Below are 19,471 nucleotides of genomic sequence, written 5' to 3' on the forward strand. Positions count from 1 at the left end.
TTAGCTAGAAACGTATTTTCTCCCATGTTACGTTTGTTATGAACGTATCTCAAATACGTTTATTTTCTACATATCTTCTAGAAACATATTTTCTCCCACGTTACGTTTGTTATGAACGTATCTTAAATACGGTTATTTTCTACATATCTTTGTCATTTATTGTCTTGCTTATAATAATGATAATAGTCATTTCTAAATATCATTTTAGAGCACACATTTGAAATCGACGATCGGGCTCGATATATGGTTAAATTAAAATCAGTAGGCGAGGGTGTAATTTCAACACAGTCTCAAAGGCAATGTGAGCGTCCATTCCCATTGGATAACGGAGGATTTTACACCCGGAAGTAAGTATTCTCTTTACTGTCGATTGATTTTACAGTGATATCTGCACTACTCATCAACTCAAAAACACAAGATTATCCTTGTTAATTACACAACATTGATTGGTTTAAATTGTGTACAATACTTTTGTATTTTTCCCCTTCAATTCGGAGAAACAAATATTTTTTCGGAGTTTAGGATGGCAGAAGACACTACACTACCCAGAATCCTCAGCTATCGTTTGGGACTACACCATGTGCTTTGCTTGACAAACCCTGTGATTAGTCTTCAAGCTCTGTGATTGGATGTTTGAGTGGCAGTGCGCGAAGTTTACACCGAGCGTCAAACAGCAGTTTGAAATGGAATGAAACCCATCGACGGCACACTATTCAAAACAGGAATCAAACGTGTCCTACTCCCCCCCCCCCCCCCCCCCCCCTTAGGTCACAGGCTCCTCCAACAGTGCAACACAATAAAACAGATACACAGAAAAAATAGTGCAAGTAAATACAAAAAGAAAAATAATAAAATAGTAAAAAGTGAAATAGTGCAGTAAGAGTCTATATACAAGTGATTGGAATATGATATATTAGACAAATAATTTCTAAGTAGCAGCCAGATTAATGTTATGGATGTTGTTTCAAAGTTCAGGTGTTTAATAGTCTTCTGGCCTGTGGGATGAAGCTGTCCCTGAGTCTGGTGGTTTTAGTCCTGATGCTGCAGTACCGCCTGCCAGACGGCAGCAGACAGAACAGTTTGTGGCTGGGGTGATGGGGGTCTTTTATAATCCTGAGGGCTTTCTTTAAGGTTAACCTGGTATTTTTACTCCACTACATTTATTTTAGTTACTTTGCAGATTCTGATTAATGATGTGAAATATAAACAACCCTTAAATCAGACTTTAGTTACACCTGAGTAAAATTCAGGGAAAGGTGATTGTCAAGTGGCAACAATCAGGAGAGATATTTGATAGTTGGTGCTTGAGAAGACTAAACATTTATCTGCAGATCTCTATAAAGTATATTCATTACTCGTTATTCTCTACTAATAGTTAATTAAAAACTGTATATAATGGCTATTTTGCACATCCCTTTCAAGATTTCATGATTTTCTAAGGTTTATTGACATATCATATACACAACTACGGTGTGTAGTTATGCAATGAATGAAAAACTTGGGTCACAGGTTCCTCAACAGTGCATTAGAAGACATCTATCAATATGTGTGTATACCTCCACCATTAAACTGTCAAATTCTGCACATTTCTTATACTATCTACATACATAAGAGTATAATTAATGTGTATAATATCAGTTAAAATAAGTGCTTCAACAACGTTAAGTACTTTGTCAGGCTTAATATTTATCTGTAAATACCCCCAAAGCTGTTTTCTTATTTAAAAGAAGACCTTAACCTAAAGCATTCTTTAATATGTTAATAAAGGTTAATTCGTTTGTCTGTTTTGCACATCCTCATATTAATATCTTTATACATCCGGCACTAACATTTTTTTTTACATAATTTTACAGGATATTGCTATATTATTTCTCATGTTTTACTTCTACACATTAATATCTGATTTGTAAAACATCACAGACAGAAAGGTATATCCGTCATTTAATGGTAAGCTATTGAAATTGTGATTCCATAGATGTGTCTCCCATCACCCAAATCCCCTGACTATTCTCTCAACTCAGTATTTACATTCTTATATTCAAAGAAAATCAGTAATATCTTTAAAAACTACAAGTCCTTTTCTATCAGCTGTGCACCGTTATGGTGTAAATAGAACCTATCTACCAATTGGATCAAATATAAAAGTCAGCCGAATTACTATTGATACTGCAAGGAGACGTATTTTGTGAAAATAAATGTAAGATATTGTGTAATTGTTAATATATTTATGATCCACGTCACGTATTCAGTTTCGGCGGCAGTTCTTCAAGTTTGTCCAGAAGTCTTCTCATCAGGGCTCTATAAATAAAGAACTACGGCAGATGTGTAATATTTAATGCAGCCGAACCGTGTATTACAATGCCGTTATGTGATGACTTCCAAAGAGAAAAGCAAGAACACTCGGAATAAAGTATTATTTGATTTTTAAATGTTTTCGGATTTCACATCGCATAAACACCATCTCCCAACGTGCATTGCGGCTAAAACATCCAATCAGCGAGCTGAGGATCTTTCCTACATCAGTTTCCGGTATTGTTCCTGTAATGAGAGTTCACATTTATGCTACATTGAAGGGTGGAATTGACTACACATCTTCAGAAACATAATTTGCTTCAGATATACTGTAACTCATAGTAATATTGTAACCATTAAGAAAAGCCAACTGCATTACAAACCCAGTTAACAAACACTAGGTAAAGTATTTTTCCTTCAGTAATGAAGATGTAATTCCAATGTAGACACACCTGGGGTCGCTGTTCAGTCTGTTACGCTGAGCCATGCATTGTCTGGAACGTATAAGGGACGAAGAAGAAGACAAAGTGAAGTGACGTACTTCCGGTTCCACATGAAAACATTCCCAGTGCAAAAACAAATCGCTAAATAAAAAGATAAAACACTGGCATGTAATTTACGTTAGAATAAATAGAATGGTTTTGAATAATAGATGAGAGTAAAATCTACGTCACTTTACAGCCCCACCCACTTTTGGGGAAACCAACGCTGTCATTTGAACGGCGATCAAGCCTGAAGCCACAGAGCTCTTCTGTTACTGTCCTTTCTTACAGAAACACGTAACTCTGGATTTGTTTTAATGTTTGAGGTGCAATAAACGACACAGCAGCTTTTTGGCATGTTAAAACTATTATTTTCTGCCTCGCTCATGAGAGTAACAGCTGGCGAAATTACAGCCTCGCCTACTGATTTTTATTTAACCATATATCGAGCCCGATCGTCGATTTCAAATGTGTGCTCTAAAATGATATTTAGAAATGACTATTATCATTATTATAAGCAAGACAATAAATGGCAAAGATATGTAGAAAATAAACGTATTTAAGATACGTTCATAACAAACGTAACGTGGGAGAAAATATGTTTCTAGAAGATATGTAGAAAATAAACGTATTTGAGATACGTTCATAACAAACGTAATGTGGGAGAAAATACGTTTCTAGCTAAACGTAATTGAGAATGCAGTTTAGTTCTGTGGGAACGTAATTTTTAGGAGACAGGGTTGGCACTCTAGTTAATGTTAAAATCTGAAGAAAGCCTCTTTACCAAGGTCTGAACAATGTTTAATATCTCTAAAAGTAAGAATCAGATTTAAAAGTTGTGTTAGACGAATAATGTCAGAAAGATGTGTAACATTTTAAAGTTGGAATGAGGTTTCTGAGTGAAAGTATGAATGAACAGTTAGCAGTTGAAGTCGCATGAAGATTGTTCAAATCTGAAGATTTTCTCCATTGACTTCAATGGTTAAAAATGTGATGAAATATGGGATGTATCTCTGGAATTATGAAAATTATGAATAATCCAAATGATAGCCATCGATTCCCGACCGAGTTGAACGTTTTGATGTTTGAACGGAGTTTCTGCGATGTTGAATGCAGGAGGAGAAGAGGTGCAAAATTCCGGCGGAATAATAATAATTTTGTCCGTAGAATAACATATAGTTGGAATGCTGTATCAGCATTCCAACTAAATGTTATTACTGCTTCTGTTCAAAACATGTTCTCCCCCCCTTTATAACCTGCAGATACTTAGCCACATTAGTATTCATTCGGGGTCCTGTTTCTGTCCACTAACAAATGCCCAATATTCATCCTCTATTTATTTAGTTTTTGGTTTACAGCAAACTTTATAAATGGATGCCATCATATGAATGTAGAATCTGTAGTGTCACTTTGACCTTTTATAGGTTACAAGATACAAGGAATTGTATTGAGTTCTTAGCTGCTAAATAGTCTGAAATAAACAGTGGAAATATCATTTTACTAATTTTGAGTAATCTCTGATGACTATAATATTTGAAAACGCTTTAAAAACAGTGAGAGAAAACCAAAACATTAATGTTGCTGGACAAAGTTTGTGGTTCCTATAGTTTTTAACCACTCCTTTAATAAATGGATATCATGTTTTGCCTAAGCAGTGGGAATAGACAATAACTGGTAATAAATCAAAACAAATTAATGGTCAAAACATCCTGTCCAACAAGTTTATCCACACATGCCTCAAAATGTCCTCAGTTGCATCACTCTACAAAACCTACGCCTCTGGCACAAAAAAAGTTTTCCTTTTCCTCGAAAACTCCCACACTTAGAGATTGTATTCAGTATTTGGATGCATGCTCACACATGCAAAAACACCCACACAGACAAGCATCTGTGGTGCTTACTGAACGCATTTACAGTAATGAAACATCCCCAAACCGCACTGTCACCACTTCGAAATCAAATGTGGGATTATAACTGAAGAGACAAGATAAAGACATATTTAGATAAAGATTGGTTATCTTGGTTTACAGTTTACCATCCACTTCCTTACACTTCAATTCAACTGTATCCCTCTCTTTAGATGTGCTTATAGGACAGATAACAACAACTACATCTGTACTAGCAAGCCTCAGGCTAGTATTAGATATATATATTGAATAATCATTTTATTTTATTTTAACAATAATCCTTGCAGGGCATTTCAAGAAAAACTGAACTTAACCGACCTTCATGTTGCACGACATACAACGACATACAACAAAGAATACAAAGAACAAAACAGGACAGGTCACCTCATGACAACTTTTCGCATAGGGCCCCAATTTGGCCAATTCAGTATTTTTGTACTGTACTTCAAATGTGAAGGTATTTTTCCTGCTAACAGGACATGTTAAAGGGAAACACAGGAATGTTTGTAATTTGCTGGATTGCAAAAAAAGTCAAATTGAAAATATACAGTATTTGCTGATTTATGCTTGTGCTTATGAATGGATTGTCTAACTATAACGCATGTCTGGATTGCATGAAGCATGGAAGGTATTTCTCATGGAATACAAATGAACTGATATAGATCTGCCTCAGGGCAGCATCTGAAAAGACACGTTGGAAAATTCTAGCAAGAAACAAAAGAGAGAGGAGTGTAGAGGAAATTGGCCGTGCACGTGCAGTCTGGTGCCAACTTTCTCCCGTTTCCCGTCATCGACCAGCAATCACACTTTCACTTTCGCCACAGAGTTGTATAAATACACCTGTAGCTCTCCTCCTCACAGCAACACCTCTGCACTCCTGAAGAGACTCCCTGAAGAACCAACCTGAGCTCAGACCTGCGAAGAAACAGAGACATGGCCTCTCGAATTGCACTTCTCCTCTTGCTGGGTGTCATCTGCGTTGGGTTTGCATCAGGTAAGACACATTCTTTGCATTAGCAGTCAAATAGATTGGTATTTCAGAATGCTTTGACAGTGACTGTAAGGAGCATGTTTTCTCACCTGCTGTACACTCCTGCAACTTAGGTTCAATCGATAAAGCCCCAGGTCTATGGACACTTTCCTTCATTTAATGCACATGTGCTCTCCTGATGAATTTGTTTCTCTGTGTTCTTCCAGCCCAGATTGCCCAAGACTGCTGTATCAAGGTTGCTGAGAAGCGTTTGCCGCTCCAAATCCTACTAAGCTACACCATTCAGGATGCTGGACAAGGATGCTCCATCAGCGCTACTGTGTACGTACAATATTTGTATCCATTTAGTGTTAAAATAAAGTAATTTTATTAGATGCCCTGTGATTTTACAGGAGCTGGATTCTCCTATTTTGTGTGTTTTTTTCAGCATTCTGTTTAGTGTTCTGACCTCTGTGTCTCTTATCTGCTTTTTCAGGTTTGTTTCAAAAGTTGGAAAAACCCTCTGCGTCCCCCATCCCAACGATAAAGCCTGGGTGAAGAGTTACATTAGACAGCTGAATGAGAAACATCAAAGACGTCACTAATCAGGTACATTCTATTTTCTCTCGCTGAACTTTAAACATAATGATTGCGCCTCTGTGAAGGCATATTGCACCTTGTTTTACAAAGAGTTTGATTTTAAATTCTTTCTTTCTGCAGGTGTAGAGAGGAGTGGACTGTGGGAAAAGGCTGCTGACAAACGAAAAGGGCCGACTCTTAACTGAGGGCAGAAGACGGCAGAATCATTTCCATTTGGCTTCAGTCTCGTACTTTAGTAGATCAAACCGTTTGAGAAGATCTTATCTTTAAGATCTTTGAGGAATCATCCCCTCATCATGCCAGTGAATCATCAGTAGCTAAATGTACAGTTCTTGATATTTGTCCTCTCATTTGTGGTGAATGCGGTCTAAATACATTTGTGAATTAATGTTTTTTATTTATTTTTCATTATCTATTGAGTGACATGTACAATTGTTCGTTTTGTGTCAACCATAAGACTGTAAGGTGCCTGAGGATAATGTCCCTAAATTATGTTTGTCAAGATGTGTTTATATTTTATAATAAATTGGATTTAAAGTGTATTTTAGTATGACCATGTATAAAATGTAGATTTATGTTTCAAAAACGTTTTTCAATAAAGTTTGATATATTGTAACTTTTAGTGGATTTGTTTCTCTAACACACATCCAATCCAATCAATTTTATTTCTATAGTACATTTAAAAACAACAGAGTTGAACAAAGTGCTGTACATCAACAACTGTATAAAAACATAGCATAAATACATAAAAAACAGACAGGACATGAAACAAATGTAAAACACGAGACAATGAAACCAGATCAGAAGCCACAGACTGAGAAACTCTCCTACATGACGTACAAATAATACAAAACACTAGTAAGATAAAAACCCACATTTAAAAGCACAAGTGTCACCTGGTCTGTAAATGCAAGGGAAAAGAAGTGGGTTTTTAAACGAGATTTAAAAACAGGCTGAGTTGGAGCAAGTCTAACCTGGAGGGGCAATTCGTTCCATAACTTTGGAGCTGCAACAGCAAAGGCTCTGTCTCCTCGCTGCTTTAGCCTTGATTTTGGGACGACCAGAAGTAATCTGTCAGCCGACCTCAGTGACCGTGTGGGTGTGTATGGTTTTAAAAGATCTGCCAGGTACGGTGGGGCTAAACCGTTTAGGGCTTTGCATGCGAACAGTAACATTTAAAAATGTATTCTAAAACTGACTGGTAGCCAATGTAACCAGGGGGGGGGGGGTTGGTTGTTAGTGAATTGTCAAATAACAGTGTTTCCCATACATCGACATACAAACCCCACAGATCCTCAACTCCGGTGTGTCTCACTAATTAAGGCGAGACACGAGACACGGCAGGCAAAAACATTGTTTTTCATGCAATTTTGATATGTTGTGCTATTTTGATTCCATAACATGTTTTCTTTCAGGCTTTTGGAAGGAAAATGTACAAAGAATTGAAATAAAAAAGGAAAGTGAAACTTATGCTCGTCACCCTCGTCACCCTCTCCACATTAATACAAATGATCCCAATACGTATGATTGTATGAACTATGAAAAGATCTTAAAATCAATACAGATGTATTTATTATAAACGTTAGTCCTTAAAGGTAGGGTAGGTACGTTTGAGAAACCGGCTCGAGATACACTTTTTGTTATATTCCATGGAATGCTCTTAACATCCCGATAGCAATGAATATCTCAAGTGCTTTGACAAAAAATCCATAAAATGTCATCTGTGGAAGCCGTAATACTGTAAAAAGCACGACCAATCATTTTAGCCGGCCCGGCTAAAATAACTGGATGGCCTACCTGCCTGTCAGCCTTCCATCTGTGCACAAACTTATCTCGTGCCCTCATTGGTCATGTGCGCGTTCGTGTGTGTTGGAGGAGGGGCTCTATAAGGAAGTGGCAGATTTTTTCCGGCTGTGTATTTTCAAATTCTAGCGATCTCGAGCCGGTTTCTCAAACTTACCTACCCTACCTTTAACATCTATCACTGTGTATATCACCATTCAAACATCTTTTAAAAGTTGAACAAACCCCACACAGCTCAGTAAAGACTGTGAAATGTTGACTTTATTTGATCATTTCAGTAAAAACTAACGTTCATATTTCTCTTTTTGATTATAATACTGCTGAACGTTCAAAACAAAGCACTTTGACAACTTACCACATACGTTTTAAAATGCTTAATAAGCACCGTAACTTTCATGATATAATTTCTCGGTCATAATCGGTTGTTTCCGTGAACGGCCGACTGTTGTGTGACGGCAAATGCTGCGGCCGCAAGGCATTGTGGGGCAGCATTTTCTCCTCTCCTTTCGGCGAGGGAGGTCCAGTGGTTCCTAAGCTAAAGGAGGTTATAAAGGAAGTTTCAAACCTCCTTTCCTTTCATTTAGAGAATTCGAACGGCACTTATCATGGCTGCCACTGAGGGACTTCCGGGTCGTTTCACTCCGTTAGGAAGGTTCCTAAGCTAAATGGACTATTCGACTTCAGCCTCCGTCTCTCCTGCACAATCTCATCGGATCCAATATGGTCATTTCCTTTGTATCGGCAACCAATCGTGAAAGTACAAAGGGGTCTTAAACCAAAAAACGAAATCTCATTGGCTGGTGTCAATTTCTGACAACGTGATTCGTTCAGATGCGTCACGTGGTGTGCTAAAACACTTCCTGGTTAGCTTTCCGCTGGACATTTAAATGCGGTGCCCCTACAAATATAATTAAATTATGTGGGAAACACTGGATAATAATAATAATAATAATAAAACAAATTAAAACAATTTTTTATTTTATTTTATTTTGAATCATCTTTTTTTTACCCCCACTTTGGGAACCCCTGCCATAGAGAGTATCCTGACCTTCTACAGGTGCACCATAGAGAGCATCCTGACCTTCTATAGGTGCACCATAGAGAGCATCCTGACCTTCTACAGGTGCACCATAGAGAGTATCCTGACCTTCTATAGGTGCACCATAGAGAGCATCCTGACCTTCTACAGGTGCACCATAGAGAGTATCCTGACCTTCTACAGGTGCACCATAGAGAGTATCCTGACCTTTACAGGTGCACCATGGAGAGCATCCTGACCTTCTACAGGTGCACCATAGAGAGTATCCTGACCGTCTACAGGTGCACCATAGAGAGCATCCTGACCTTTTACAGGTGCATCATAGAGAGCATCCTGACCTTCTACAGGTGCACCATAGAGAGTATCCTGACCTTCTACAGGTGCACCATAGAGAGCATCCTGACCTTTACAGGTGCATCATAGAGAGCATCCTGACCTTCTACAGGTGCACCATAGAGAGTATCCTGACCTTCTACAGGTGCACCATAGAGAGCATCCTGACCTTCTACAGGTGCATCATAGAGAGCATCCTGTTGCGACATTAGTTTTTAATCCTTGATATATTCTTCAGGTGGTAGTATGCAGACCTAATTGACTGTTGTAATGTGGACTGTTTAAATTCAGGTCTGAGTCCATCACTACACCCAGATTTCTTGCTTTGTGAGTTACTTTATAGTCTGCCGACTGAAGCTCTGCGATTACTTTTAATCGTCCTTCTTTGCTCAAAAAAACAATGATCTCAGTTTTTTTGCTTGTTCAATTGGAGAAAGTTCTGAGTCATCCAGTATTGATGTGCTCAATGCACTTGCTCAGTGTTCTAATCGGAGAGTAGTCTCCCGGTGTAATTTTAAAATAAATCTGGGTGTCGTCTGCATAGATGTGATAGCTTAGATCGCTCTTTTTAATAATTTCAGCCAGAGGTAGCATATAAATATTAAAAAGCAAAGGTCCTAAAATGGAGCCTTGACAGAGGGTGGTGAAAACTGCACAGCATATCACCAGGACAGAGCTGCCATCCATGGAGGACCTCTACTCCCAGCGGCTCAGGAAGAAAGCCCTCAGGATTATCAAAGACCCCCATCACCCCAGCCACAAACGGTTCTGTCTGCTGCCGTCTGTCAGGCGGTACCGCAGCATCAGGACTAAAACCACCAGACTCAGTGACAGTTTCATCCCACAGGCCATAAGGCTATTAAACACCTGAGCTTGCACTATTTGTATTGTTGTTTTTTATATATATTTTTTTATATCTTGTAAATTGCACTGTTGAGAAACCTGCGATCTAAGTTTTTCATACATTACATAATTACTCCTTAGTTTTGTATATGTCATGACAATAAACCTTTGAATCTCTGAATCTAGAATCTTGTGGTGATAATTTGACTAATAAAATTGCAATATCATTTAAGGGGCACTAGGTGACAGCAGATCTCCTTTGACACATGCAACACACAACAATCAAAGCCACTGTGTGGGTGTTGTGTTGCTTTGAGCAGTATAAACCACAAACCACAGCTACCTCAGCCAGTGAAAGTGATACTTTGGTGTCATACATCAGTAGTTTTATGCTAGATGTTCTTGGAAGGTTAACCGTTTAGGTGTCGCATGACTGATTCATTGTCTTTGAAGAGTAAACTGAAGTGTATCACTCTGGTTAGACTTTGATCCTAGTGGAAAATAGTGACTCCAGACATTTTGCATTCCTCTTGAGCCTACAGTATAATCATCAGCTGAATCTATTGTGTTGTTTAGGGTTTGGCCTGGATAGTTTCCATCATGGAGGAGGATACAATAATTACTCAATTATCAAATCATATCACTGCATGTCAGACTTGGAAATCGACCTTATTTTGGCATTTGGGGAAAGAGCTCATCCATTGTTGCTCATTCCAAGAAATAATAGTCTGCCTTAAGTTTCTATTTCTCACTTCCTATGTATATAGAAAATCAATAAAACCGTTAGGCTAGAGCAAATTTTTTAATTTTTTTAATTTTACTCTGGCTACCAGATCTAGCCAAGTAAATATATTTTAACCATATTTTACTTTAAGTTGACATAGTTTCGATTTTTTTCATCAACATGAATCTAAATAGGGTAAAAAGTGAACATTTATTTGACTGAAACAATGGTTTGAATGTTGTGTATTTTTGCCCTTCTTTACATTGAAATAAAGACATTTAACACATTCATAAGTGTATTTAAAATGTATTACTTCAATGTCAAAAATACCCCGTGGACAGACAGAAATACATGCCTCTACTGAGGAAAGCAGGAGGCACCAATGTTCCACTAACAGTTGTTTTTTAACTTCTGCAAACTGATAATGTGTATTGGCATTATTCAACTGGAACAGGGCCCTCCAAAGTTGCTGATAGAGTACTCTAACCATCTACACGTTTTGTATTTAGACCCATGGATGGATTAGTAAACATCCCTAGCAGGCACAGGCCAAGAGTGTCATGGGGCCCGCTGGCCTTTGCCTACAAAATGTTGCTCAGAGAGACCTACAATGACTACATAGACAGAACAACTACAACAAATGACATATAAAGACTCACAAATATAAATGGATGCAAAAAAACACAAACTGATTGTAAAGAGATGCAGAAGAACACACAACTGTGTCTGCAGAGGAGACTGAGGCCTTTAGGAGTGCAGGTCCTTCCTTCCTGCAGCATTCAGACTGTTCAACCACCACAGCACCTGGTAGACCCCTACTCCAAAATAGACTGTAATATCATTGTTGTGGAATACCACTCCTGTAAATATAAAAACTAAATACCACTTCGCAATATGCACATATTTACGCAGTTTTTTCACAATATAAATATAATTTATAGTGTACAATTTGTCAATGTTAACAGCTGTTGGCAACAACTCCATTTATGTGCACGAAGCATGAGGATGATTGCCATTTTTTTAATTCTTTAATACTACAAAGTAAACAAACTGTAATCATGGAACTCCAAACTGTGGCTCTAAGCCAGTCATCTACCAGAATCATCTGTGAAACCTTGGCTGAAACAAGATCACAACTGTTTAATAGGAACAGAGCCAAAAATAGGTAACTTCAAACTAAAGTTACTGAAGCTTTGACTGAAGCGTTCACTTAGTTTCGCTCTGAAACATCCAGTTTCACATCAATACGCTCCATCTACAATGAACCGACAAATCACATCACTTCGCAATATACACATATTTACGCTGTTTTTTCACAATATAAATATAATTTATACTGTACAATTTGTCAATAGAGAGCCGAAGTCCCTCCCTTTCCGGTGATCCACCATGGGACCTTATTTCGGAAAAAATATGTATTGAAGTCAATGGAGAGAGAGAAATTATCTTTCGATCCCGTTTGAGTTGTGCAACAATTTACATATATAATGTTTGTCAATCTTAAAAAATCACTTCCAAGTAAAAAAAGTCACAGTTTGTCATAAAACTGTTGAAATATAAGACTATGAAAAATACGCAACTAGAAAGACTACAAATCCAAGAGTCGCGCAAGTGATGTCATAACTGATGTCATAATTGATTCCCTCCATCGGAACCGACTAACTCCTCTTTTGTGTATATACAGCTCTCAACATGCCCAGACTTGTAGTGATTTTCACCTCGTTTAATACTTTTTGCCTCATTCTGAAAGAAAGAGGTGAAATGTGCTAACGTGACGGCCATCTTGGTGTTGGTGACGTGTATTGTGCGAGACCAGAGATGTAGTTCATTGAGCGGTTTCACACAGAAAAATGTGTTACTTCACAGTTTTACGACAACATTTTTTTTTCTTGACTTGCAAAATTATCTTTTAAATTGACAAACATTCAAACGGGATCGAAAGATCATTTCTCTCTCGCCATTGACTACAATACATATATATTCCGAAATAAGGTCCCATGGAGGTCCACCGGAAAGGGAGGGACTTCGGCCGTCTATGTTAACAGCTCTTTCAATACTAATTTTCACTTGTTAAAAATAATGCTACTTTATTCTTTAGATTTGTTTGACCTATTTGTCTAAATTCTTAATAACGTGTGCCTAACTTTTTATTTGATATGTAAGTATTTTTCTTTTTACTTTTGCCTTTTATCCACCTGTTATCTGTATCTTGCTGCTTTGATGCTTTACATTTCCCCACTGTGGGACGATCAAAGGCTTTCTGATTCTGATTCTGACAAAACAACCACGTCAAATTCAGTGAGGGGAAAAACAACACTTCAAGAAAATGTCAAAGTGACACAAAACTACAGAGCCACAAAAAGAGAGACAAAACAACAGCAAAAATAGACGAAAGAAAATATAGTCTATATATATAATATATATATATATGTAGGAGAGGTGGTGGAGCCTCTGCATGTCCGGGCACAAGGGGATAATTTTGTATCATTCTACTCATGTCCAGCCCAACACCCTTTCTCTTTAAATGACCTACTATACAGGTTTAACCTCCCTAAGTAAATGAGTAGCGAGGAGGTAACCATAAGGTTTAGCAGTTAGATGAATAATGTGCAGTAACGACCAACAACAAAAGCAAATGTATGCGAGAACAAGTCCAAGATGCCAGGCAGGAAACATATTCTCAAGGAAGTACACAACAAATAGTCAGGACTGAATGTGCTGGTGCCCAGGTAATTTCCCACACTGGAGACGATTGAGTAAACACAAAAAAGATACAACAATGCTACCGTAAACGACACCAGGCCGCCACTGGCCGCACGACAAACCTCTAGAACAAGCCCCAGCATGAAGCTTACTGTAAGTGTGCTGCATTGATAAACAATTACAGAAAACGAAACTTTAGGAGTTTGCATGGCACTCTATTAAAGATGCTACAACTGTCTTTTGTAAATCCCGTGCCAGTGCCCATAATTGACAAAGGTTTTATTGCAAAGTCCTTTGAATAGGTGGATTTCTAGTCAGCAGACAACAAAGACGTTAGAGAATCAGAGTATGAACACATTCCTTAATGCATCAGAAAAGGTTGAACACATTTAAAAGAAAAAAGAGAGTTAAACATTGAGAGTTTAATTTCAAGCTAAATACATATATTTACATAACTATATGATCTACTTTCACTCTAAGTGTGCCCGGCAGGTCTGCTTTATCCAGAAGTACATCCCGCATGCCGTTCAGTTTTCATGTACACAATGTTGATGACTTTCCCACTGCCCGTGAATTCCCCCAAATTCCTGATTGCTACATGTCAGCAGAACAGATCTTCATACCATTCTGATATACATTTTAAAGGGGCCCTTTGCTGTAGTGTGTTATGTAAATGGTCTGCAAAGCCTAAAATCCCAAAGTTCCCTCCAGAGGGAGTTCATCTCTGACCACGGCCCCCCATCTGAAACGCCTCCATTGGACTCCTTTGTTTACTTCGGTGCCATAATAACATCACAACATAAACACTCACGCTTCTATTGGCTAGCACTCCAACACATTGTACATGATAGGCTAAGGGGCGGAACATCTCTATGCTGTTGATTAATCACAACAGAGCTGGCCAGCTGACCAATCACAGCAGAATTGGCACTGGTTTCAGACAGAGGGTGAAAAGAGGTGCTGCAGAACACACAGTATGAGAAAAAGAAATACCTTTTTGAATATTAAAGTATGTAAGCAGAAAAATACAATTATGAAACCTGAAATGAGCAAAATAGGGTCCCCTTTAACACCCTCTGTCAGAAACGAGAGCCCGGTCTGCTCTGATTGGTTAGCTGACCGGCTCTGTTATGATTGGTCAACCGCTTAGATATGTCCCACCGTTAGCCTATCACGAACAATGTGTTTGAGCGCAAGCCAATAGAAACACAAGTGTTACATAGTGATGTCATTATGTTACCGAAGTAAACAAAGGAGTCCGATGGAGGAACTTTGGGATTTTAGCCTTTACATGCACAAAAACCTATATGACACACTTCAAGAAAGGGAAAACACCCAGAAGCATAAAACGCCTCTTTAATGCACATTCAGCTCTGCAGGGGTGTAGTGCTACCAGCAGTGCAGCTGTTAAACAACACTAAATCAAGTCTCTGCACATAATGTACAACTGCAGTTACACTGTCACCATGCTCCGTTAGCTCAGTTGAGTTTCGATTTCTTCTTGCCTGCTTCGTTTTTTTAATAAATGCATTTCAGACTTTCCCTGTTTCCTGAAAATCACGTGGTTCCCCGGGACTTGTTTGCACTCCAATGTGAGAATTGAGGAGGTTGACTGTGCAAGTAGAGGAGTGGTTGTCCTCAGGGTGTGAGCAGTAAATGCATACAGTAGATCATGCCACAAAGAAGAGTATTGTGATTTCTGTGTTTAACTTGGAGGTCACTTTTTGGTTGAATACCAAGACTGCAGCTCTATGCAACCTTTTGTCCTTTGACATACTATTTCGGTTTCATTTTATGTGTGGTTCAGCATTTACGTGCTTTAGTATTTTCCCAGCAGCAGCAGCAGCAGCAGCAGGACCCTGTTTCAGCAATGAAGCTCTGATAAACCAATTGTACACCATCGGCCTATCTGAATAGGTCAAGAATAAACCTTAACCAGTGGTCTAACAACGTGATTACACTTCAGTCGGAGAGGGGTCGGTTTCCCAAAAACAAAATTGTCTGAGTTCATGGTAGTGCTGCAGTGAAACTTTGTAAGCAAAAACAATGTTTTTGTTGGCAACAACTCAATTTATGTGCAAAAAGCACGAGGATGATTGCCATTTTGTTTACTCATTAATACTATAAAAGTAAACAAACTGTAATCATGGAATTCAAAACTGTGGCTCTAAGCCAGTCATCTACCACAATCATCTGTGAAACCTTGGCTGAAACAAGATCACAACTGTTTTATAGGACCAGAGCCAGAAAATAGGTAACTTCAAACTAAAGTTACTGAATATGCTTCGACTCTGAAACATCCAGTTTCACATCAATACGCTCCATCTACAATGGACCTACAAATCACATGGGGCTCATGCGGTATGTTGACACACTGATTATTCAGGTAGCCTCTGAGTGCTGAGCGGCCTCAAGCCCCGCAGCTATGTCTGGATTAAATGTTTTTAGATGACTGTTTAGGGAGGCATAAATAAAAGAGGCAGTGAGGAAGAAATGTTTAATAATAACTAAATGCTGTCTTTTATGTTAAGTAATGTTGTAATCATATCAAGATTTTGTTTTGTAATTTGATATCTGAAAATGTGGGATCCCCACAATATCAAAATAACATATAAACATGAATGTGTCTAGATGGTAACCCACTAGCTGAAAAACATTCCTTTCCTAGATGGGTATGGTTACAGTTAGGGCTTAGGGTTAGGTTTAGGAAAGGTTGATGCTCGATGGTGACCCTCGATCTAGCAGGAAAGTTGAGGTAAGCCTTTGACAAATGACATCAAAGCTTGATATACTTCAAGTTATACGTATGGTCCAAACCACCATGGTTTGGACCAATCAGGTTGGCATTGGTGTTTGTTAAAAACGCCAATTGCAGCTCTTTCCGAGATTAGTCTAAATGCTGCAATAGAATCAGTTATATGCAGCTGCCAAGTATTTTTTTAAAGTGCCTGCCCTGTTCAGTTTCCAATGACTTGATTTTTCAGATGGCTCTTTGTAACAAACCATCTGGCCCCCCATGTTATCTTAATATCCATGTCCTTATTACACCACCTGTATAGTGGTGATCCAGCATTTGATACTAAACTGCTAAAGAGCTTCTGCCAGTCAGAGCATCTTTGAAATTATTGCTTGATTTTCAGTTTACTTTAGGATGTGCAATTTAATCTCTCCTAGTATTTACAATACGAACCTCTAGTGGTTAGGAAGGTTTGTATTTTGTAGCTCACGTTCCCACTGTTTTCCACACAAATTATGCAATATGCTGGGCCACTATGAAAACTAGAGAATGCAATTCCTGAAGAAATTGCTAGTGGGATGCTTTATGCTGAAAGCTGACGCTAAACTGCTATGCTGAAATGTAATGTGTAAGAAGAAAGTGAAGAATTTAGATTGAAATGATACATGAACACTGGGGGCTTGAATTGTGCGATGAGAGAAGAAAAGAAAGTAAAAAGGCTTGGAAAAGCAGCAGAATATTTGAACTGCAAACTTTTGAACTAACTTGATGGTGAATGATCTGTCGCCATGCCAACGGCATTTGATGACATCCCATAATATGCTTAGATGCGTTGATGGCTGCATTGTTACCAAACCTGTGAAGTTTGGGGCCATTTGGAGCATTTTTCACTGAAGTTATGAGAAAACCGTGTTTCATGGCGAGCATTGTGTTGCCATGGCAACGGCATTTGAAGAAATCTCAAAACTGTCCCATAGAATGTCTTCACGCTGGACTTAGCACACATGTGAAGTTTTGGGCCGTTTGGAACATTTTCACTGAAGTTATGAGAAAACCTTGTTTCATGGCGAGCATTGTGTTGCCATGGCGACGGCATTTGAAGAAACCCCATAATTGACGTAGAGCTGTTGAGGGCTGGACCGGTGATGTACAAGCGAAGTTTGGGGGACGATCGGACCGTTTCCATTGGACTTACAGCGACATCGTGCTTCATGGCGAGTGGTCTGTCGCCATGGCAACGGCATTTGATGACACCCCATAATACGCTTAGATGCGTTGAGGGCTGCATCGTTACCAAACCTGTGAAGTTTTGGGCCGTTTGGAACATTTTCACTGAAGTTATGAGAAAACCATGTTTCATGGCGAGCATTGTGGGTGCCATGGCAACGGCAGTTTGAAGAAACTCCATAATTGACGTAGAGCTGTTGAGGGCTGGACCGGTGATATACAAGCGAAGTTTGGGGGACGATCGGACCGTTTCCATTGGACTTACAGCGACATCGTGCTTTCATGGCGATGGTCTGTCGCCATGGCAACGGCATTTGAAGAAATCTCAAACTGTCCCGTAGATGTCTTCACGGCTGGACTGTTAGCACACAGGTGAAGTTTGAGCACTTTTTGAACATTTTCATAGGAGTTATAGGCCGACATTGTCTGTTATGGCGAGGGATGCGTTTCCATGGAAACGGCATATGGTGAGATCTCAGATTTGGCGTAGAGCTGTTGAGGCATGGACCGGTGATATACAAGTGAAGATTGGGGGACGATTGGACCGTGTCCATTGGACTTACAGCGACATCGTGTTTCATGGCGAGTGGTCATGTCGCCATGGGCAACGGCATTTGATGACACCCCATAATACGCTTAGATGCGTTGATGGCTGCATTGTTACCAAAACCTGTGAAGTTTTGGGCCGTTTTGGAGCATTTTCACTGAAGTTATGAGAAAAACCGTGTTTCATGGCGAGCATTGTGTTTGCCATGGCAACGGCATTTGAAGAAATCTCAAACTGTCCCGTAGATGTCTCACGGCTGGACTTAGCACACATGTGAAGTTTTGGGCCGTTTGGAACATTTTCACTGAAGTATGAGAAAACCTTGTTTCATGGCGAGCATTGTGTTGCCATGGCGACGGCATTTGAAGAAACCCCATAATTGACGTAGAGCTGTTGAGGGCTGGACCGATGATGTACAAGCGAAGTTTGGGGGACGATCGGACCGTTTCCATTGGACTTACAGCGACATCGTGCTTCATGGCGAGTGGTCTGTCGCCATGGCAACGGTATTTGATGACACCCCATAATATGCTTAGATGCGTTGAGGGCTGCATCATTACCAAACCTGTGAAGTTTTGGGCCGTTTGGAACATTTTCACTGAAGTTATGAGAAAACCATGTTTCATGGCGAGCATTGTGTTGCCATGGCGACGGCATTTGAAGAAACCCCATAATTGACGAAGAGCTGTTGAGGACTGGACCGGTGATATACAAGCGAAGTTTGGGGGACGATCGGACCGTTTCCATTGGACTTACAGCGACATTGTGCTTCATGGCGAGTGGTCTGTCGCCATGGCAACGGCATTTGAAGAAATCTCAAAACTGTCTTGTAGATGTCTTCACACGGCTGGACTAGTTAGCACACATGTGAATTTTGAGCACTTGTTGAACATTTTCATAGGAGTTAAAGGACATCGTGTTTTTATGGCGAGGGATGCGTTTCCATGGAAACGGCATATGGTGAGATTCCAGATTTGGCGTAGAGCTGTTGAGGCATGGACCGGTGATATACAAGTGAAGATTGGGGGACGATTGGACCGCCATGGCAACGGCATTTGATGATACCCCATAATACGCTTAGATGCATTGATGGCTGCATCGTTACCAAACCTGTGAAGTTTTGGGCCGTTTGGAACATTGTGTGGTGTTGAGAGAGAGAGAGAGAGAGAGAGAGAGAGGTGTGTGTCTGTGTGTGTCAAGAGAGAGAGAGAGAGAGAGAGAGAGAGAGAGAGAGAGAGAGAGAGAGAGAGAGAGAGAGAGAGAG

The 19,471-nt window shown here is 39.4% G+C and overlaps 1 protein-coding gene across 1 annotated transcript; it reads left to right on the forward strand.

The window, feature by feature from the left end:
• Positions 1 to 5,525: 5,525 nt before the first annotated feature.
• On the forward strand, positions 5,526 to 6,793 carry LOC117472842 (C-C motif chemokine 21-like). Its single transcript, XM_034118267.1, has 4 exons — positions 5,526 to 5,675; positions 5,879 to 5,993; positions 6,148 to 6,260; positions 6,372 to 6,793. The coding sequence occupies exons 1-3, from the start codon at positions 5,615 to 5,617 to the stop codon at positions 6,254 to 6,256; spliced, it is 285 nt and encodes a 94-aa protein (XP_033974158.1). The 5' UTR covers positions 5,526 to 5,614; the 3' UTR covers positions 6,257 to 6,260; positions 6,372 to 6,793.
• Positions 6,794 to 19,471: the final 12,678 nt, after the last annotated feature.

Source organism: Trematomus bernacchii, unplaced genomic scaffold (genome assembly GCF_902827165.1).
Source record: "Trematomus bernacchii unplaced genomic scaffold, fTreBer1.1, whole genome shotgun sequence".
In the NCBI taxonomy this organism is placed as follows: domain Eukaryota; kingdom Metazoa; phylum Chordata; class Actinopteri; order Perciformes; family Nototheniidae; genus Trematomus; species Trematomus bernacchii.

Bases quoted from the DNA above. Each gene is read 5' to 3' on its own strand.
- LOC117472842 (XM_034118267.1), top strand. From the start codon at position 5,615: ATGGCCTCTCGAATTGCACTTCTCCTCTTGCTGGGTGTCATCTGCGTT. The intron at 5,676-5,878 runs GTAAGACACATT...GTGTTCTTCCAG, and splicing joins CTGCGTTGGGTTTGCATCAG to CCCAGATTGCCCAAGACTGC. The intron at 5,994-6,147 runs GTACGTACAATA...CTGCTTTTTCAG, and splicing joins TGCTCCATCAGCGCTACTGT to GTTTGTTTCAAAAGTTGGAA.